This window comes from Sebastes fasciatus, chromosome 8, assembly GCF_043250625.1.
Source record: "Sebastes fasciatus isolate fSebFas1 chromosome 8, fSebFas1.pri, whole genome shotgun sequence".
In the NCBI taxonomy this organism is placed as follows: domain Eukaryota; kingdom Metazoa; phylum Chordata; class Actinopteri; order Perciformes; family Sebastidae; genus Sebastes; species Sebastes fasciatus.
The window spans coordinates 23,269,050-23,290,713 of NC_133802.1; the positions used below are offsets into that span (position 1 = coordinate 23,269,050).

Genomic DNA, 21,664 nt, shown 5'->3' on the forward strand with positions numbered 1-21,664 from the left:
AAAGGACTATTTCTAGCATCAGTGCCTAACAGAATAACAATTAATTAAGATACATTTAGTAAAATTAGTAAATAAGATAAGTAAAATAAAAAGGTAAAGTAAGCTAACAAACGGAAAAATAAGTAATATTGCACATGTTGGACAATATTACAAACATTACAGTGACATTAATGGTCGTTGGTTACCAGTAACGTTAACATTATCTTACTGGCTGGTTGTGAACTGCTCAGTTTCATCTGCATCAGAAACATACAGGGACATTAATGGCCGTTGATCACCATTAACGTTACTAACGTTACACTCCCCAACTCTTATCACTCACAAGTTAGCTGGGTTAGTTGTAACCGTATAAAAATCAACACGCAATGTTTGCCAATAGTATTGAGGTTAGCTAACGTTACGCAGTTGTTAAGCTAACAGTAGCTAAAGTTAAAAAAGCTAGTTAGGTGACGGTTAGTTAGGTTCACTAGCAGTTCAAGCTAACGTTAGTTCTAACGGCTAACGTCAGTTACTTCGTCTCTAACGGCTAACGTTAGTTACTTCGTCTCTAACGGCTAACGTTAGTTACTTCGTCTCTAACGGCTAACGTTAGTTCTAACCGTTCTAACGGCTAACGTTAGTTCTAACCGTTCTAACGGCTAACGTTAGTTCTAACCGGTCTAACGGCTAACGTTAGTTCTAACCGTTCTAACGGCTAACGTTAGTTCTAACCGTTCTAACGGCTAACGTTAGTTCTAACCGTTCTAACGGCTAACGTTAGCAGATTATGAAAAGTCGAATCTGCTCGCTGACGGGTTTTAACTCTTACCGGTTATTTAGTAATCACCATTCCCAGAAGAAAACGGGTCGTTGAAGGAGGACACCGCTTTGACTTGTAGATGTGTTGAGGCGCACATACCCTCACACACACACACACAACATGAGTGTGTATGTGTGAGCGAGCTAACTAGCCGCTAGCAGAGAGCACAATGCTCTATCAGTGGATCATGGCTACATTAAAAATGGCGGTTTACGTAGCAGAGGATCCGCACTTTCACCCTTAAAAAGACACTCGTTATGTGGTCTCTGTTCAAAGTGACGGCTGTGAATCATCGACGGTAGTTATCGAGGAAGATAAATGTATGCCAGCAGTTCGCTAAAACCCGCGTCAATACTGTGGAAAGAGTCTTTCTGCTTACCTCGAATGCGTGTTACATTTGCTTCTCCATCTTGCACTAGCGAGTGGTAGGGGCAGTTTGAAATCTCGCGAGATTACCTGCTGCTTCTGCGTTTTACCCAGGGCACTCCCTTGTTAACTGTGGTTCAGTAACGATGCTAGTGCGTCTCTGGACGAGGGCATACATAACATACAGCCTTATTAACCGGTATTTCCAGCCTGCAGCCTGATTACACGTGCATATCAAAGCACACAGCAAGCAGAGTTCACCAGGATTTATGAAAAATATGTTTTAATTCAGTTTAGGCAAGGCAGCTTTATTTGTATAGCACATTTCAGCAACAGGGCAATTCAAAGTGCTTTACATAAACATTCAAGAACAAAGTGCAAAAGAACATTAAGACATAATTAAAACAGTTATAAAAACATTAAAGATTTGAAAATAAAAACAAGCTAAAAATAAAAGCTAGGATAGAAGCTAAAATAGAAATATAACACACAAGAGTAAAAGCTCTAGTGCAGTATAAGATCATTATCTGGTTTAATAAAATGCAGCAGCAAACAGGAAAGTTTTAAGCTTTGATTTAAAAGAACTCAGAGTTGGAGTTGGTCCTGCAGGTTTCTGGGAGCTTGTTTCAGATATTTGGTGCATAAAAACTGAACGCTGCTTCTGCATGTTTAATTGTGACTCTGGGGACACTGCTTATAAGCTCATAAGGTCTTAATATGTTATAAGTTTAATATGAAAGTGTATTCAAACTCACTAACAATTAGGAAATAAAGACTGGACAATGTTTATAACAAATGCTATTATCCTATTTGGATAGGGAAAGTTGAGCAATAGAAATAATGTTTAGATTTTAAAATAAGTACAATAATAAGTACAAAAACAACAAAAAAAACCTGAGGAAAAACCGCAGTCACCACTAATTAAAATAATATCTAAAGTGGCTTATTAACATTAAATTTTACTTTCATTTGAAAAAAAAAAATCAAATATTGATGTGTTTAATACAACACAATATTACTTCTTGTGCCTTAATGACAACTTTACAATATATTCCAATATTTGCCTAAATACCACTTTAGCAGGGCTGACCCGAATGCTTCGACCATTGCCATGGTATTCACTCTCCATATTAGTATTCGAATGCTTTTTTTGTTTTTTTATATATATATATATATATATACACACACAATATATATTTTTAATATATATTATATGTAATAATAATAATGTATAATTCCAAAAATTGCCCATGAAATAAGGTATAATCCCACATTATATATATTAAACAATAATTATTGTTAGTTATTCTCAGATGGATATCGCTGTTTGTAAAGGTGTCTGTGTGTGTGTACACGGTAGTGCGGCAGCGGCGCTCTCCCGGGCATTGAAATGGGGGAGATGGCGAGAGGCAGACATGTCAGCCTGTCGCGCTGCACCGCGAAGCTTCGAATACCTTTGAATATTTCTCACCGAAGCTTCGAAGCTCAAAAAAATGGTATTCGGGACAGCCCTGCACTTTAGTGACTGCAATGAAAACAGAGTTCTCCAGTAGATTGAAGCATAGTAAACCATTCATTACCCCACAAATCCCACTTTTGGTGATTTGGTGGTCCTAAAATAAATTCAATGAAAAGAGAAATTTTGCCCAAGGTATATTTTATCGGTTCCACGTCCTATTTAAACACATCATGTTTAAAACACAGTACACACCAACACAAGAGTGAATATTAACGATAATTAATATAAAATTAAATGGATGAAATTAAACAAGGGCATTTTTTCCAGAACATTTCCACTATTACACTGACAAGACATGACAAACTAAGCAGCATGACAAGTACTGCGTACAAATATAAAAAAAAGAACTATTTCAGATATTTTCCAAATACAGCAATGTATCATGTACAAGTTATGTTAAGAAAGATTTCAAAGTTTTTGAACTATAAAAGAACTTAAATTACAACATATATTTACATATCAATTCATGTCCTGCACCTTCACAATGTTTTCACACAGTTAAATCTACACGTCTGCCAACATTTTATAACTAGTACAATCTGTGGAAAGAAAGCACATCTCTAGATCTGGCCAAAGAATGCTGCCTAAACTTGGGGCACAAACTATGGCAACCCTCAGGAAACTAGTCTCTTCATCTCATAATAATTTTCTGCTCTTCCAATGTAGCTATATAAATTACAAATATTACAAATATTTACAATGACAACAAACGGTAAAAAAAAAAATGTGTACAGGTATTAAGTGGATGAAAATAATTGAAGTAGGGACCAAGAAGATGAGACAACCATGTTAAAACAGGCTGCAAAATGCGGCCTTGTTAAAATAAATGATCAAAATAAATAGAACTGTATGATGTTACTCTTGGCATCAGTTGAATTGCCCTGTTCTTCACGTGTAGAGCTACAGTATACGGAGGAAAATGAGTTGTACAATCAGTGACAAATTCCTCAAAAAGAATTAACACGTGGCATTCTGGGTGCTGCCGACCATGTGAATACACTGAATTTTTGCACAACTGTTTATTGTGTAAAGATTGGTATCCTGTAACCATCATACCACACAAGAAGGTGTTTTAGGAGGTAAAAAAGACAACTAAATACAAGAGAACAACTGCATATCTGTGTGTGTGTGTGTGTGTGAGGGTTATACAGACATTCCATTTTACCTGACTAGAAAATGTGTTTTTCTTTCCCTTTTTAAATTTTATGTCTTTGCATAAATAGAGCCACTAAAAATAGCCAAAACAAAAGAAACCATTGGATTTTGTAAATCTCAGTTAATATAAATGTGTCACAATTTCCCATTGTCAATGTCAAAGTCAAATGGTATGTGATCATTAAGAGGTACTTACCGTTTGTTTAAAGTCACAGATGCAGATAAATGGAGTGCCAAAACAGGTAGAGTAACTGGTGTAGGACATGATATAATGAGGTTCAACAGCTGAAAACGGTAAACAAATTTATCTAGAGTACAAAATATAGATCACTATCTCTATTTCCTTCAGACCTACTTTCACAAAAGCCTTTTTCTTCATTCCCACTTAAAATTCCTCATCCACATTTCCAACATCTCTCACAAGAGAAGTTTGCCGTTGCGGTGAATTTTCAGAATTTTTCCAAGTCTCTGTTTTGCAGTTGCAAGTCCTTTCTTTGGACGTTTCCCTAAATTAAAGTGAAAGGGGAAAATACATGAGAAAATATGCCGTCACAAAAATAAGAAATGATGCTGTCAATGCTTTACGTTTATGCTTACCTTGACCAACTCCGGTTGTGCCTGGGCTGGCTAAACCTGCAGGGGATGCACCAGAGTGAGAGCTGCTGTTCTGCGGAGAAAGTGAAGGTCGGCGTGATGTGAGGAATACGCCGGGGGCCATGGCTCCGCTGCCTCTAGGGCCTCCAGGGCCAAAGGGTCCTGGCCCTGCCGTGTATTCGTGGTCCAACAGACTGGCGGAGTAGTAATCCATCCTCCTGTCTGGGCTGAAGTCTGGTGCAGACTCTGGAGCAGGTGGTGGTGAGGGTGGGGCTGGCTCAGGCTGAACAGGGGGAGGAGGGGCTACAGGAGCGGGAGGACGCTGCTTTTTGGTGTACTTCCTTTTAGCAGGCTTTTGCTGCTCCTGGTTCATAATCAAAAAAAGAAACAAAAGTAAGTGTCTTTTAATGCGAGACCATTCTACTCCACATTATACACTGGACACAAACTTCAAAGACCAATATTAGTATAGTTTCCCAACTCACTTGTTGTGCCAGCTTGGCAGAGGCTGCTGCAAGACCAGTTTCTACAGATGCGACTCTAGCCCCTTCCCTGGCTGGTCGTTCCTGTTTGGGAAGGGTGGGCATCACCCTGGCTATAAATGAAAATAAATTATTGAGAGATCAACCATCAGTGAGCTAAAAAGCATTGTGATCTGTCTTGCCGATATGTTTAAGCCACGTACCTTTCGGGCTCCACGGTGTGTCATCCCAGTTTTTCTTCCGCTTCATCTTAGCCTTGTTAGCACGGTCCTCCTCATCAGACTCCAAGGACGGGTAAACTTAAACAAAAATGTGATTACCATAATTAAACATTGGCTTGATCAATAAAAGCTTTATTGATTTGTACAGCAGCAGGTGTAAGTCATGCTCACCATAGTCTGAATCTTTAAAACAGGTTCCCAGAGCCTCTTGCTCATCTGGACTGTCCTCGTCACTGAGGTGACGGGCTGGCCGTTTAATTGGTCGTTTCCCTGGCCGCTGGATGACAGGTTTCTTCTCAGGAGTTTTCGTCTTTTTGACCCCTCCAGTCACCCATACAGCCCTGCCACCCTTTTCCTTGACCACCCCTAATCCCTCTGTCAGGCCCCCGGAAATGGATAGGGGAGACGAAGAGGAGGAAGATGAGGACGAGGAAGGGGGGTTGGCCATGGACAGCATACCCTGGATGGCGTCCCGAGTACTAGGAGAGGCTGGGGCTTCCTCACTGAGAGAAGGACAGAGTTGAGCAATCACTCGTCATCTCAAAAATAACCTCCTAAACATAGCGTAGTGTCAGAGCTACTGCAAATATGTGAACTATGCGAGTTTCAAAGGTTATTGGATTCTTGCAACAACACAGTGAGACATTTATTCCCACTATTGCTCTAGTCACTGGTATCCAAAGCTCAGGAAGTATGCTTCAAATACATAGTTTCAAACATCATGCAACTTCTGAAATACCATCACAGACTCTTCCTGAATTTGAGTGTTAAATAAATAAAATAATAAAGGAATCACTTGTGATCAAGGAGATCTAACCTGAGTGCTGCAGAGTCCAAGCCTGCCACTTGCTTGCTGGCCTTCAATAAGTCCAGAATGCCCCCGGCGCCACCCTTCACCCCGTGGGCGGCTAGCGCCTCTTCATCTGTGGTGTAATCCTCCTGAAGACACATGCACAAACATGCTATTGTCAGTACTGAACCAGTGCTGTATTAATAACGTTCTGGTGGATAATGCATGACATGTTATAATAAACAAACGGATGAGGAGAAAAGTGTGTATATCCTTAGATTCCTGTCACAAGTCTACTGTTAAACACCGATAGTTAATTAAGCAGGCCAGTTTATGCCATTGAACAGAAGACAGAGCAAACATAATGCTGTGTGCCAGTTTCAATGTGTAGGCAGTTCACAAAATAACATTCATTACTGTCGGATAGGCTTGCTGTTCCAAAATACATCATTTAAACTGGCGATCTCAACAGTGATTGGTTGTTCATATTGTGCAACAAGCCTGTAGATTGTGATATGCTGTGAACCAAGTTGATCAAACTGAAAACTTTATTATCACGGTGGGGACATTATTGTGATAAAGCAACCACTGTAATTTGATTCAGCAGGGGGAAATAAAGTGAATTTAAGCGAGCAATGACAATGTAACATGATGAGCTGTGACCTGCTAGATACGAAACTTGGAAGTAAATTATTTGTTTCATCTTTGAGACTGACTGATTTACTGACTACCAGAGGTGGGACCAAGTCATTGTTTTGCAAGTCACAAAGTCTCAAGTCTTTGATCTCAAGTCCCAAGTCCTAAACTTTGAATTTTGAGTCCCAAACAAGTCATAATGCGCTCTTCACCAAATGTAATGCCATTTTAACAACAGAGTAACTGGTGCTCAGTAACGTCACGGTTTTCTCCTGCAACTTGGTTGGATGCTGTCGGATTGGTTGAAACAAAGTGGATCTGGGGAATTAAGTGTAAGATTATCAAATGCAAGTCCAAATAATATTAACCAAAAATAAAGAGTTTAGAGTTCAACAAAAAAAAAAAAAAACCTTTTGGAGATTCAGCAATAAACAACCGATTTGTTTCAGATCAGTTCAGTTCCCACCCACACGAGTAATTCCTCTTCACAAACAAATCAATAAAGGTTCTCTCAAAAAGTAAATAAACCCAACATCTCTGACGCTGTCGGAGTTACCTCTGATACCGGGCAGTTAATCGTCTTCATGCACACACTTTTTATTTTTGGGTTTAGGAGAAAGTATCAAGTGTTTTCAAGTCAAAAGGCTCAAGTCCAAGTGAAGTCATTGGTGTCAAAGTCCAAGTCTTTATTTTGTCAAGTCGAGTCTAAAGTCATCAAATCTTTGACTCGAGTCTGACTCAAGTCCAAGCCATGTGACGGCAAAGATGGCATTCAGAACTGGCTGCAGATAATCTGATAGGTGTATCCATAATAATCTCACCTCAATGTCAAAGTCTACCTCTCCTGGCTCCCTGATCCGATTTGGGTCAGAGCAGGGTTTGGCTCTGGGCAGCTTCCTAGGAAGACCTGATGGCACATTTCAACACAGTTGGGTTACATTTACAAGGTGGCTTTGAAACCATAATACTAAAAACTATATTAGGTTCTACATTTAGCCAACAGTCCAAGCGTTTAAATAGCTATACTGATCTCTCATAATTAAAGAAATGTATGCTCCTACAAGAGCTACAACATTCATTTAAGTATTCATAATACTCTATTTTAAAGTAAATTTTTCACCACTTAGTTTCTTTTTCTTGCTCGGTCCTGCAGGTTTGCGTCGTGGAGGAGGGGTCTCGTCGATCTGCAGCTCATCCTCAGACTCCAAGTCAGACAGACTGGATCCCTCCGTTACAAGATGTTTGTACTTTCCTGCTTTTCCTGCACCATTACTGCTGCTGTTCTTCTTACTAAAACCAGAAGATCAGCAGGTGAGAACAAAACCTTTAGTAGACCAAAAGATCAGAAAAGTAACAGGAACACAGCAAATGGCTGCAGAGCTTACCCTTTGAGTTTTCCATTGGTCAGCACGAGTTTCAGTTTGCTTTTATTTAGCTTCCCTTTAAACACCTCTAGAGGCAACTCCAGCTGGAAAGACAGATATGAATTGTATGAAAATATCATGAAACATTCAGACACAAAAAATGTTGAATAAGCATTCCCATCAGAAGTTTCTGCAAATGTCGTACCTTGTTCTTGTTTTTGGATTTGCCAGGTTGAAATTTTTTGAGTGTATGTTTGGTGTGGATCTCAATGAGGTCAAGTTCTCCTGCTTCGGCCTTAAGTAGCCCCTTCTGACTCTTCTTCTTGGTTCCTGGGGGCCCGAGACCCCCCATCACCTCCTTGGGCTTGGGTACTTTCTTTTTTCCAGGGGGGCGTCCTGAATTCTGAGAGGTGGTCAGAGGAGCTTTAGAGAGCGGCGAACCAGGAAACTGAGGTCCACTGCGGCCGATGTTTTGCTGGAAGATGTCCTATCAAAAGAGAATAATCGCTAGTCAGTTAAAACAAAAAAGTAAAAGTAATATTTCTATATACACATTTACAAATTTAAAACAAAGCTAAAAACATGCGCAAGCTTTCAATGATTCTACTATATTACCTCAACCAGACGGATCTCCTTGGCCAGGTCCTTCACTAGGGTCTGAGTATTGATGGTTTCTGGAATCTCCACTTCATGATCTGCTAAAGCCTGAATGTAGGGAGGCAACGACCAATCACCTCACAGAATATTTTACAGTTACATCTAATATTATGGTGTATAAAATGAGGCACACACAATTCTGTATTTTCTGGTTTATTTTAAAAATGTTATGGAATAGTTTGACATTTTGGGAAATCTTTGCTTTCTGGAGGAGAGTTAGATGAGAAGTTCATATCCGTCCGCTGAAACTACAGGCAGCAGCCGGTTAGCTTAGCTTAGCACAAAGACTGGAAACGGGAAAACAGCTAGCGTGGCTTTGTGAAATTGTAACAAATCCGCTTGACAGCACCTCCAAAGCTCACTAATTAACATGTTATATCTAGAGCTGCAATGATTAATCGATTAATCAATTAGTTGCCAACTATTAAATTAGTAAAAATGATCTGATTCCAGCTTCTTAAATGTGAATATTTTCTGGTCTCTTTACTCCTCTATGACAGTAAACTGAATATCTTTTGAGTTGTGGACAAAACAAGACATTTGAGGACGTCATCTTGGGGTTTGGGAAACACTGATCAACATTTTTCACCATTTTATAGACCAAACAACTAATAGATTAATCGAGAAGATAATCAACAGATTAGATCGATAATGAAAATAATCGTTAGTTGTAACCCTAGATATATCTTGATTGTGTAAAATGAAAATCTGCCAGATTATTTCTTGGCCGTGACCAGTAACCCCCTGGAGTCTCTGCTGGTTGCCTGGCAACTACTCAGGGCCAAGAAATAGTCAGACACATAACCTCCCATATAACATTGAGTGCTGGTAGGAAGTATTTGTGCTAAACTAAGCCAACCTAACCGGCGGCCAGCTGTAGCTTCATATTTAATGAACAGATATGAGAGCGGTAGTGATGTTCTTACTCTCCGCCAGAAATAATTAGCGTATTTCCCAAAAAAAGCAATAATGTTGCCCTGTCCTGTGCGTTACCCCTTTTTCAAATCTAGTACTTCTATGTAATGATTTACATAAAGATATGATTTCATGTTATAAAAATGTTGCTGTTGCAACTCTGCTCCATTTGTTGGAGCTTGCATGCAGTCTGGTGCAAAATTAAACAAATTCCAACATGCCAATGTCACAGTTAGTTATGGAGAGCAATAAACTAAGTAGTAAAACAAAGAGGAAAGAGAGGAAAGAATGATAAAAAGATAAGATATTTCCCTACCTCTTTACGGGTCCAGCTGCGGAAGGCGTTGTTCAAGGCCTTCGCTCCATGAACCAGGTAAGTGGCAGGATGTCTGCGGTTTTCTCTCAAACCTGCGAGACAGAACATTACAGGGTTAATAATATCAAAATGACAAACAAGAAACACAGGCCACTCAAGTAGGTCACATAACATGAATATTATGAAATTCATTGAACTCCCTCACCTCTGAAGGTGTCAAGAAGGTGCTTTCCAACATACCAGCACACAGTCTCAAAGTTGGGAAAACTGAACAAGTCTGCTGTGCTCAATCTCTTCTCTATTTCATACGCCCTTAAAATGATAACACAGCACAGGAAAAGTCAGACATTAGTGCCACAAACTTGTAGATTATCTCTGTAGAAATGTGATCGGAAATGAATAGCAATCGCCTTAGCAGCATGAAGTGAGGAACTAAACGTTCCTTTAGCACATTCATGTTTGAGTTTGTGTGAAGAGTGAAGATGCCAAATATCGTATTTTTTTCCAGGTTCATTTTCTGCTTTCAGTGTGTAAGAGCATTGAAACAATTACCAAGTAAAATTAAGGGCGCTTTCACAAACCAACATTTAGTCCGTTTGAATCAAACTCTGGTGCGTTTTAGCGGTTGTGAACGCAGTAATCGTACTCTGGTGTGGACCAAAGCAACCGGTCTTAGACTGCTTGTGAGAGGTGGTCTCGGACCGTTTCCAAGCGATCCAAAACGCAGGCTGCCTGTGTGGGTATTTGTTGAGATGAATAAAGGTAAAAGACAGATTAACATGAGTGGGAGAGGACTGACCTGGACTTCTGCAGAAGTCCGATGTTTGCTTGACATCTGGGCCGAAAAGAACATACAGAATATGAAAAATAAAGTCCACAAAACAGAGAGACGGTTATAAAGTCATTCGAGATAAACTGGAGAAGGGATTCATGCACACAGTACATCAGAGCCGCTAAAAAGGTAAAAAACTTTGACAGCAATATTTCTAAGTCTGCAATTCCATGCATAGAAGTGGCATCTCTCAAGACTAAAAAGATAAATTTGCTGCTTTGTACACAAACAGTAATTTTTATTTTTTTTTACTAACTAGAAAACAAACCAAAAGTGTAAATTTCACTTTGATTCGGACTAGCCAAACAAACTATGGCTTGTGAAAGCGCCCTAAGTTTCAGTTTCATTTCTCACCCCCACCCTCTCTTTTGTCTTGCTTTTATAGACAAGTGTCCCGACCCTGTGGTTCACAAGTTGTGTTCAAATGTCAATAACATTAAAAGAACATTTCAAAAGGGTTACAATAAGATTACATGGACTTGGAAACAGTCCTGAGGAAACTAACCGCAGCTGCATGTCAATGTTGAGACTATGCAAGAAGTTTCCTCCGAAGGCCAGGCAGTCCACAGGAGTCAGCACAGCGTGAATCCACCCTGGAAGACAAACACATGACAAAAGTGTAAACATCATTTGATTCAGACTTGTTTGTCTATCACAACTCTGCCAAAACTAACAAAACAAAGAGAAGCATCACAGCTCACCTGTTGGTATGAACAAGGTGTTTCCTTGTTTGACGGAGCATTTGTAACACATGTCAACTTGGTCTCCGAAGAACATCTCATTCTGGTTAGACGAGGAACTCCACCGCTCAAAAAGCGCCAAGTTGGCTGTGGTGGGGGAAATTAGGTAGAAGATTTTCTCGCCCTGAAGAGACACAGAGAAACAAGCTGTTAAAAATTATATTTTGTTTTTAAAAGAAAAAAATATTTTGCATTAAGTGTAAGTGAAACTTCCCAAACATGCCCGAAATCATTTTTCTTCTCACCCTCAGAACGTGGTACCATACTGAGGTGCCTCCAAAGTCAATGTGGAAGTCTGTGTAGCTGTCCTTCACTCCCATCAGGCAGTACTTCTGCACATTAGGGCGTTCAAACACAGATTCTTCAGGCCAGAGGTTTTCCACCCATGATAGTTTCCTCACGATCTTTGGAGTCTCCACCAAGTTTGAGAGCCTACGACAAGTCCAACAATTAACTTTAGTCTTCAAAACATCACTTCAACCATAGCCGAAAACAACACAACTTCACTCAAACAATGAAGTTCCATTTCTTTCTTTTTCTTTTGACCTTTAGATCTAATGAATTTGATAGAGAAGTAACATCATCAAACTCAAGTAACAAGACACCGCCTCATAATGTTGAACTGAACGGTCAGTAAAGTGAATATCTTTGTGTACCTGGTCTCAGAGAACTCCAGACTGATGACATTGAGCACTCGGTCTCTATTGGGGCTGTTGTAGTATTCAACAAAGTCTCCCAACCGCATCTTCAGGTCACATTGGCGAGACACATCAATCACATCAATTTGTTTGTCGGAACCTGCAATTTGAACAAAATGAACAAATGTTCAAAGGCCCTAATATACACTAGCCTAAAAATCTTTACATAAATCAGTACAGATAAATTTAGTAGTAAAAACTTTACCGATGTAGTGCTCTACATCGTTGACGCCGAAGGACGCTGGAGGAAGGGTCATGCCGAGGCCATCCCGCCTCAGCACCATGACAGGAACACTGAATGAATGCTCTTCCAGGAACTCGACTGTCAGCTGGGCCCCAGACGGCTTCAGCAAGACTTCATCCGCACTGTCATAGAAACACAAACAGACATATGCACAAGTCTTGACTGTGATCACAGAGAGAAAATATTCAAAACAGATCGCTTTAGTAAGTCCCCAATTTGGGATCCTTTTTGGACTTATATCACACTGATTGATAAGCCTGTTTAATATGAATGTTGTTCCCTGATAGTAATTAATATTATCATATGTTGCAGGGATATTCTTCCCAGTCGTGTTGTTATCAGTATGTCCCTTTTACTATTAATGAATATATATATACATATATATATATATATATATGTATATATATATTATTATTCAATCAATTGCAATAACAATACAATAAAAAGTACCGTATGTTAACATTTAATTAGAATCTTGGTTTTATCCTTAAACCTGTGAATAACAGACTTACCCTGGGAAGGTGCGGCTCCGTAGCTCCCTAACAAACTGTGGGCTGCCTGTCTTAACAGGCCGACTTGGATCTCTAGCTCCAGCAGCACTGCCATCTGTCTGCTTATTGCCGCCACGGCGTTTGCGCACTGAGAAAAGGAGAGACAGAAAAAATCAATCAACAAGTGCATTATTATGTAAAAGTAAACCAATAAGATCATAACAATTTAAGAAAGGTATACATATATAAGGAATGGTGACTTACTGACAGATGGCCCATGGGTGACCTGACAGTTGGGGCAGTGATACAGGTCAATCTCAGCAGCTTTGTCCTCCTCTACTCCGACACAGCTACACAGAAAACATTTTTATATCAGACAAAGAACGTTCAGAGAATGAACTGTGGTGGGTTGAATACAGAGTATATCCACAGTCAGCTGGCCAAGTTCCAGGTTGAGACATCCCTGATGACACTGTTTTATAAATCTTTTATTGAGTCAGTTTACACTTGCTTTTATTTGCAGGTATGCATCCCTCAACCTCAAACAGAAAAACTCATTAACAAGGGTGATAAAAAGCAGCAAAATCATCGGCACTCAGCAGAAATGTCTGTCTGTACTGTACAACAAATAGCTGATAAAGAAAACAGAATCCATCATTTCAGACAGTACCTACCCCCTGGATTCAGAATTTGAGTTTCTGCCCTCTGGTTCCCGCCTTAGGCAACCATTAGTCAAAACTAACCGATATAAATTCTCTTTCATACCCTCGGCCATTTCACTGCTCAAGTCTGTAAAGTACAGGTAGTATCAGCACATCCACCCATGCCTGTTCTTCTGTTTTGTCATTATCTTAATATTGTAATATTAATAAACTCTTTTCATTTTTGGTACTTCACGGTTTCACCTTTTTTCAGTGTTTTAGTATGTGGGAATGTACAGTATGTGTATATCGTCTTATTGTGATGAGATGTTGTTGTTTGCTACTGCAGCAAAAAAACAATTGCCCCTCTGGGAAGAAATAAAGGTCTTGAACTTGAACTTGAACAGTCAGGAACAGATATAACCACATCATAATTCACACAACATCATGTTTGAATCTCATTGCACACAGACAAAACAATATGATCAACACAATGTTTAATCTGGAAAAAAAGGACATACCTTCCATGAAACCAGTCTTGACAAATGTCACACTCGATCATGAAGCGTGTCACATCATATGGCAGACGACACAAGCAGTACACTGGCACCGATGCCATATTGAGTGTGGGGGAATTAGCTGTCAAAATCTAACTCAGGTGGGAGGAACTATTTAAAAAAAAAAAAAAAAAAAGCTTTATTAATTATATAGTAAGGGTGATGGTACTGATGTCTGTAACTTCACTTCCAGATTCCTGTTACTGATGCACATCTCCAATGGGAGTCACTTGGAAACCTGTTGAAATATGACAGAAAGAACAAAACATAAGACACAACTACATTGAAAGCTCCTTAGTACTGCAATGTAAGTACTGAGAAATACATCAGCTACTCCTGCAACCTGACATGCAAGCTCAGTTAGCTGGGTAACGAAACTAACTACTATACCTGTTTAATTTGCTTTATAACTGTGTGTGTTTTACCTGTTATATGTTTTATCTGCCTCGTTTAGTCTTGTCAAGTCTAGTCTAGTCTTGTCAACAGTATCTTTTTTTTTTTGTCACTTTAGTCTTTATTGCTTTTTTGCATACACAAATAAAATACAAATATAACAACGAAACTTGCAACAGTACAGCGAGGGGTTCAGTTTACAATTGACGGTGCAGTATACAGGGTTATTTTCTCATTAACACATTTTCCAATAACTTACAGTATTGACAATACAATTATACAGTGCTTATGTCTTTATTTCAATACCTAATCCATCGTCATTGAACAATAAATTAGATCATAACAGTATCTAACTATTTTGAACAACTAGTATTATTCAGCAGAAGGATTATTGTTTCGAATCCATAATCTGGAAATGAAATAAGATAATTGTTACCCCTTTAATTATGTAGTGTATTAGTGAAAAATAGTTAGCTAGCTGTTTGTAAACACACGCTGAATGTACTGCTATCAAAGCACTAATGTGTAACGAAACTAACTACTTTACCTGTTTTATTTGCTTTATAACTGTGTGTTTTTTACCTGTTATATGTTTTATCTGCCTCGATTAGTCTTGTCAAGTATTTGTTTTAAAGCACTGACCAGAAGTGGCAACTGTGAATCTCGTATTTAATACAATGACAATAAAGCTTTCTATTCTGTAGTCTAGTCATTTTGGTATGATGATCTGTATCATGATTATCCGTGCAATATTAATACACTGAATGTGAATACCTCTATCTGTGCAATATATCCTTGCTGCAATATACACCTCAAGTGCAACTTGTTTACAATTTATAAAATCTACCCTACCTATTTTACAAGTGCAATTACCTGTTTACATTACATCTATTTTATTCCTCTAGTGTAACAATTCTGTTTTTATTTATTTATTACATCTACTTTACCTGTTTTATATTGCTTTATAACTGTGTGTGTGTTTTTACCTGTTATATATTTTATCTGCCTCGATTAGTCTTGTCAAGTATTTGTTTTAAAGCACTGACCAGAAGTGGCAAACTGTGAATCTCGTTGTATTTAATACAATGACAATAAAGCTTTCTATTCTGTAGTCTAGTCGTTTTGGTATCATGATATGTATCATCTGAATGTGAATACCTCTATCTGTGCAATATATCCTTGCTGCAATATACACCTCAAGTGCAACTTGTTTACAATTTATTTATTACATCTACCCTACTTATTTTACAAGTGCAATTACCTCTGTTTACATTACATCTATTTTATTCCTCTAGTGTAACACTTCTGTTTTTATTTATTTATTACATCTACTTTACCTGTTTTACATTGCTTTATAACTGTGTGTGTTTTACCTGTTATATGTGTTATCTAAAGTATTTGTTTTAAAGCACTGACCAGAAGTGGCAACTCTGAATCTCGTTGTATTTAACACAATGACAATAAAGCTTTCTATTCTATTCTGACAGTATCTAACTATTTTTCACTAATACACTACATAATTAAAGAGGTAACAATTATCTTATTTCATTCCCAGATTATGGATTAGAAACAATAATCCTTCTGCTGAATAAAGCTAGTTGTTAACAGTAGCAGAGTAACGCTGGCTGTTTGTAAACACACGCTGAATGTCTTGCTATCAAAGCACTAATGTGTTTAGCATGCAGGCTAACGTTAGCCACATTAGCTCCCGATGAAGCTAACGAAGCTAACGTTAGCTTCATGTATTATATGTTAACTTTAACGCACACAAGAGAACAGCTGTGCATTTCATTCAGCTTTTAAACGTGAAACAAAGGCTGCATGCACCTAACAGAGGTGATACATTGAAGCCAAACGAAGCAGCGTCGTTGTGCTGATCTTAATTGATACTTAACTGCTTAGCAACTCACCGAGATCTCGCAGCGGCAGGCCAAGCACTCAACAGCCGATGTAATCCCTACGCAAACCCGGGGTCGGGCTGCGGCCTTATTATGTAAACGGTGAATTATAAACTAATTCGCCTTTACCACATTTTTGTTTTATGAACTCCGTAAAATGCCACAAAATAATAATAGAGGTCAGGTGCAGAAGTAATCACACTTGACCAGAACACTGAAGATGTGAAGCGACCAAACAACGAGCACGATAACTACAAACACAACGTCGGTTTGAACTACATCATCAGCGCCATTTCAACGGCTCAGCGTCAGAGCGGCTGTTCAGCTGTCTGCTACTGAGAGAGCAATAAAGTTACACACTTTCAAAATACGGAGTTGCATTCAAGAAAAAAACCCGTTGCGGAACGTTTATGAGGACAAGTTGCAGAAAAACAATATATAACAATATATATAACAATATATATATATAAAACAATATATATATATAAAACAATATATATATAGGTATATATATATATATATATATATATATACCTATATATATATATAGGTATATATGTATATACCTATATATATATATTGTTATATATATATATATTGTTATATATATATATATATTGTTATATATATATAGCATTTTTTAGCAGAAGGATATTGTTTCTAATCCAAAATCTGGGAATGAAATAATATATATATTGTTTTATATATATATATATATACTGTATAACAACTAGCATTATTCAGCAGAAGGATATTGTTTCTAATACAAAATCTGGAAATTAAATTATATATATAATATATATATATATTATATATATATTGTATATATAACTGGAGCTGTTGCCCCCGCGACCCGATCCCGGATAAGCGGTTGAAGATGGATGGATGGATGGATGTATATATAACAACTAGCATTATTTAGCAGAAGGATATTGTTCTAATCCAAAATCTGGGAATTAAAAAATATATATATAATAACAATAATAAATTAATACAATAAAATATATATAGTTAAACAAATAAAAGTCAGTAATGCATCAATTTATAAATCCTTACTGATTTGGAAATGCATAAATTAATAAAATTTAATATTCTATCAAATTGATGAAGTGAATTAAATGTGTGCAATCTGAGATATATATTAAATTACTCCTAATGATTTCTTTTCTCTCAGATGGATTTATTTTCTTAAAATTTATTTTGAGGTGTAGTTTTATCTTCTTTACTTCCTATAATCACATAAAGGTGTAGCTTGTATCGTTTCCAAGGCAAGTTGTCAAACAAACAAACCAACAAATATTGCAACCATGTTGTGAATTACTATATTGACATTAGAAAAGAGGAGGGTTTATTGGGTGTTTGCATAACTACACTGCATTGCATATTGTATTTGGTCCTCCATCTTGCCAATCATAACTGGAGGACAATTCATAGGGTCTTGATTTACACCTTCAAAGTTATAATGGGAAATTAATTTACGCGTTTCTAGATTTGTCATTGCTTTTTAGGCCAACGTTTTACAACATGGACCACGATGGAAATAAGTCCTGAACTTTGTCGTGTTATGCCCGGCACCGCTAGTGATTTTACTACTGTATTTTGAATTTTGTCAATGAAACTAAACTAAACTAAACCTCAAACCTCTACATTGTGGTTTTGCAGGAGGACCCGGTTTGCCAAACTAAATTATGGCATGTAAAAAATCCAGACAATATTGTATTTTGATGTTTAACATCATTTATTTTGATTAGTTACAAAACATAAATAAAATCAACAGTTGAATTAGTTACAATTTACAGAGGCTAAATCACCAGCAACATACTTTATTTTTCGAGGTTTCTCTGCCCAAATGTCCTTTTATCACTGGTTCTCAGTCATGCCATTTTGGGACTCCCCAGATCTTGTTGCATTAATTTGTAAGTTAAATAAAGCCGATATGAAGCCCAACAGGAAGACTTACAGTATGTAAGTATGTTATGTATCTTCCAGGTTGTCATGGTTCTAAATTGAAATAAGGTGTGAAAAATGACCAACACTTCTCTGAATATAATCTTGAATGACCCTGGCCTGTCAGGACTCAGAGAGGTATATCATATATCAGCAGGGGAGTCCCATGTAAACACAGATGAAAACCAGTGTTTTCCTAGTTTCAAATTACCTCAGATTTATGATGAGAACACAATTTTACAATTTATACAACCCCATTTCAAAATACAAAAATAATCTTTATCTTTTAGATAACATTTTGGTAACACTTCAAGGACAAAGCCAGCTCCACATCATGAATCATGAGCATTACGCTGTAGCTCGCAGTCAACATGTTAGTATCAGACATGACAGCACAGTATCTCACCTTCACTAATAATGAACTACATCTCTGTGACAATGTGGGTTGTCTTGAAAAGCAACAAATACAGAAAACCGTTGTTATATTCTAGATTATGCAGTTTCTGAACAACCATACCCTTTTAGCACAAACTACTCCTCCTTCGTGTTTTAAATGTCTTTGACTCACATGTAGCAGTCTTTAACAACCGGTACAATCTGCTGTTTTCAGTGGCACACAATCTCTCTATCATTAATAATACAGAAATGCTGCTTTGACTACAGGCTACTTATTATGCCAAAAAAGTGTATTAACGCCTGACCATCGATGGTCAAATGTGTGTACAGTATGGCTAAGTGCACTGATAACCCAATATAATGTACAGTAACATATCTGCTCTTGATATATTACTCTCTGTATCTCTGCATCTACAAATTAAGTGCTTAGGAATAGAGAAATGGGACATATTTGACTTGAGTAAACCTTTTGCAGTGTGCGTAAAGCACAATTATGGCCCACAATTCAGCTTCTGACAGCCTATAGTCAAAGACTAAATAGTTTACAATTGGAACAAGGAATTTGTCCAACGCCAAACAAAGTTGACAAATAGGCAAGTGAGGATCTGACAGCGGTGTTGGACATGAAGCTTACAACCGTTATATGGTCTAACCTCTCACTTGTTTTGTTTCTTGAGGAAACAAGCCCCAAACACGGGCAGAGTAAACATATTTAGTTAGTGACATTTGAGAGGCCGCTTTGAATGAAAGAAAACAGGGATGCAATTTGTAATGGAATATACCATCACAAAGCTTTGTCACACAGAAAAAAAATATACACTCACACACCCACAAAAAATGCAGTAGTTTTTAAAAGGCAATATGGGAAAAAACCCATATGGTCTCCCCAGACTATAATAAATTGGCAGTTTGTTTTCTTTTTCATCTTCCTCCTCAGCATGACACCGTGATATACTTTGATATGTTGAGCTCAAACCGAAAGCAAAAAATGTCAAATGTGAAAGCGTTTCATACCGAAAGCAAATTTACTCGTGACTGATGATGAATGATCTCAGTCGGCCGCAAATAGTAAATGTGAGATTCATGAATATACAGCAAGTCAAGTTAATCAGAAGGTCATGCAGTCTCGGGCTGAGCGTACACAGGCATCCACTGAATATAGATGGCTTATTTCAATTTGCCATCATTTCACGAATTCATCTGAATTTATATCACATCACTCAGTATGTTACAACTGCCAAACATAAAATAACACAAATGAAGCTCATGCTGTACCGGTGCACAACACTGCAACGGTGAGTTTGGTCGCATTGTGGTAATGATGGTAGCCAGGTAACGTCACCGTGCTCTACTGTATAACATGCTGCTGTTTAAATGTTTTCATTGCCCGTTGAAACGCCTTGTGCTGTAGGCTTACAGTTTTAAAAGTAACGATCATGAGAAGCTCCTCTATGCGTCTGCTTTTTCACCAATGTGCTTCTACAAAAATATTTTATGCCTTACAGACAAATCCATACAATACATGCTGATCAATTTAGATGACCATTACTAATTGCACTTTTAAATATTGATAGTCCTTTCACTGTAAGCATTGACTGAATTAAACACACTGTAAAATATTTGTCCTCATTGTCTCTGCTTAAGGGAGAGTTCAGGTCCAACTGAGTCGGTTTGAAAACAAAAACATGAATTGGTGTAAAAGGACAAAATGGGATATGTACTCCATAAACACTCACCCACACTCATAAACGCACGCACTCATACATTTAAGAATTTATACATCTCATCACCCAAACATACCATGACTCATAAACCCCAGCTGCTGTGATCCATTTAGCCTTTTGTCTGTACATACTGGAATCTATCATCTCTCACATTCACTGCCCATCTCATCCACTGGAATCCATATATTCATTCATTCATACACAGAACTAACACTCCAGATGGATCTGCTTTTACGTCCTGATCCACTTAGCATTTTCATCTCTTGCACCTTCATATAGACCTCACGCTTTGCCATGGTTTCATTTCTGTCCCAGAGGAAGAGTAGAGGTGGGGGGTGTTGGGTGAATTTTGGCACTGGAAGGTAGAGCAGCAGTAGAGCAGGAGGAGGACGAGGTTGAGGAGGGTGAGGAACAAGAGCAAAATGTCCCCCCAGCAGCAGCAGCGGCAGCAGTGCTATCTGTCGGTGCAGTGGTGCCACCGCCGGGCAGCAGAGATGCAGCCGTGGACACGGGAGATGTGGGCATTTGGGAAGGCAGCAGCGGTTGGCTTTGAGGTGACGAGTGGGGCAGCTGGGCGACGGGTTGTGTCTGTGGTAGCGACTGGGACTGTGTGGGAGTTTGCATTCTTTGGGGCTGCGGTATCTGCTGGCGGAGTGGGGACTGCTGATAGGTCATCTGCTGGAGGGGGAGAGACTGATGGAGGTGTAAACTTTGCTGCACCTGTGGCACTTGGGCCATGTGCGTTTGCGGCGGTGGTCCCGGAGAGTGCAGGGTGGACAAGCTTCCTCCACCTGTGTACTGGGAAGGGGCTGCCACGGGCAAGCTGGCAGGGGCCGGGGGTGCCTGGGGGCTCAGTGGTGTCACTGGAAACCAACCAGGTGGAGCCACCTGTATGGAATATATATTAATGAGTACTAAGGGAATATTACACCTCATGAAATAAATGTAAGTCAACAAAAATATCCAGAATATTTCTGCCTTTTCTGCCTGTGTGAAACCAACAACATGTAGATTTCTTTGTTTTCACAAGCATAGCTTTTGAACCATGGGTATTTTAGGCCAAAACGATGATGTTTTCCCCTAAACTTAACCAAGTGGTTTTGTTGCCTAAACTAAATGAAACAGTTTTGTTTGTGTTGAAAATGTAACATTTCATTCAGTTTTACAACGTGTTAGAACGTGATGCTCTTAAGTTTCACTTTCGCTTTTACAATGTAGTAGGCCCCTACTGACCAACAACTGTGGTGCTTATAGCGACTAGTTACGCCTATTTAATGGCCTGATAACAG

At 38.5% G+C, this 21,664-nt stretch overlaps 3 protein-coding genes across 29 annotated transcripts in view; all 3 read right to left on the minus strand.

Moving 5' to 3' along the window:
* Window positions 1-1,263, minus strand: part of huwe1 (HECT, UBA and WWE domain containing E3 ubiquitin protein ligase 1) — a 48,489-nt gene extending 47,226 nt beyond the window's left edge. For 18 of the 19 annotated variants that reach the window (XM_074644428.1, XM_074644427.1, XM_074644424.1 and 15 more), the window contains exon 1: window positions 1,179-1,263. The gene's annotated coding sequence lies outside the window, so the exon portion shown is untranslated. Of the gene's footprint in view, window positions 1-808; window positions 888-1,178 lie in introns of those variants that run through there. The other variant, XM_074644408.1, reaches the window with a different exon arrangement.
* Window positions 1,264-2,805: 1,542 nt separating this feature from the next.
* Window positions 2,806-16,640, minus strand: phf8 (PHD finger protein 8). 3 transcript variants are annotated; one of them, XR_012594976.1, is made up of 24 exons: window positions 16,321-16,640; window positions 13,982-14,255; window positions 13,084-13,169; window positions 12,841-12,967; window positions 12,290-12,450; window positions 12,043-12,184; window positions 11,632-11,818; window positions 11,348-11,510; window positions 11,152-11,239; window positions 10,614-10,649; window positions 10,020-10,126; window positions 9,815-9,906; window positions 8,542-8,631; window positions 8,132-8,413; window positions 7,948-8,030; window positions 7,683-7,852; window positions 7,384-7,469; window positions 5,954-6,075; window positions 5,308-5,639; window positions 5,119-5,214; window positions 4,919-5,028; window positions 4,437-4,797; window positions 4,195-4,345; window positions 2,806-3,584 (listed from the first exon to the last, which is right to left on the minus strand). XR_012594976.1 is itself a non-coding variant. In XM_074644429.1 (23 exons), exons 2-23 carry the CDS (start codon window positions 14,077-14,079, stop codon window positions 4,257-4,259), a joined length of 3,108 nt encoding a protein of 1,035 aa, XP_074500530.1. In that variant the 5' UTR covers window positions 14,080-14,255; window positions 16,321-16,640; the 3' UTR covers window positions 2,806-4,256. The 3 variants fall into 3 exon arrangements, 2 of the variants coding, with proteins under 2 accessions (XP_074500530.1, XP_074500531.1); XM_074644429.1 differs by having other exon boundaries at window positions 2,806-4,345; XM_074644430.1 differs by lacking the exon at window positions 10,614-10,649 and having other exon boundaries at window positions 2,806-4,345.
* A 1,382-nt stretch (window positions 16,641-18,022) lies between these two features.
* The window catches only part of wnk3 (WNK lysine deficient protein kinase 3), a 42,891-nt gene continuing 39,249 nt past the window's right edge, over window positions 18,023-21,664 (minus strand). For all 7 annotated transcript variants that reach the window (XM_074644434.1, XM_074644433.1, XM_074644436.1 and 4 more), the window contains one exon: window positions 18,023-21,263. In XM_074644434.1, coding sequence (XP_074500535.1) covers window positions 20,676-21,263 — 588 coding nt within the window. In that variant the 3' untranslated portion in view covers window positions 18,023-20,675. The remainder of the gene's footprint in view (window positions 21,264-21,664) is intronic.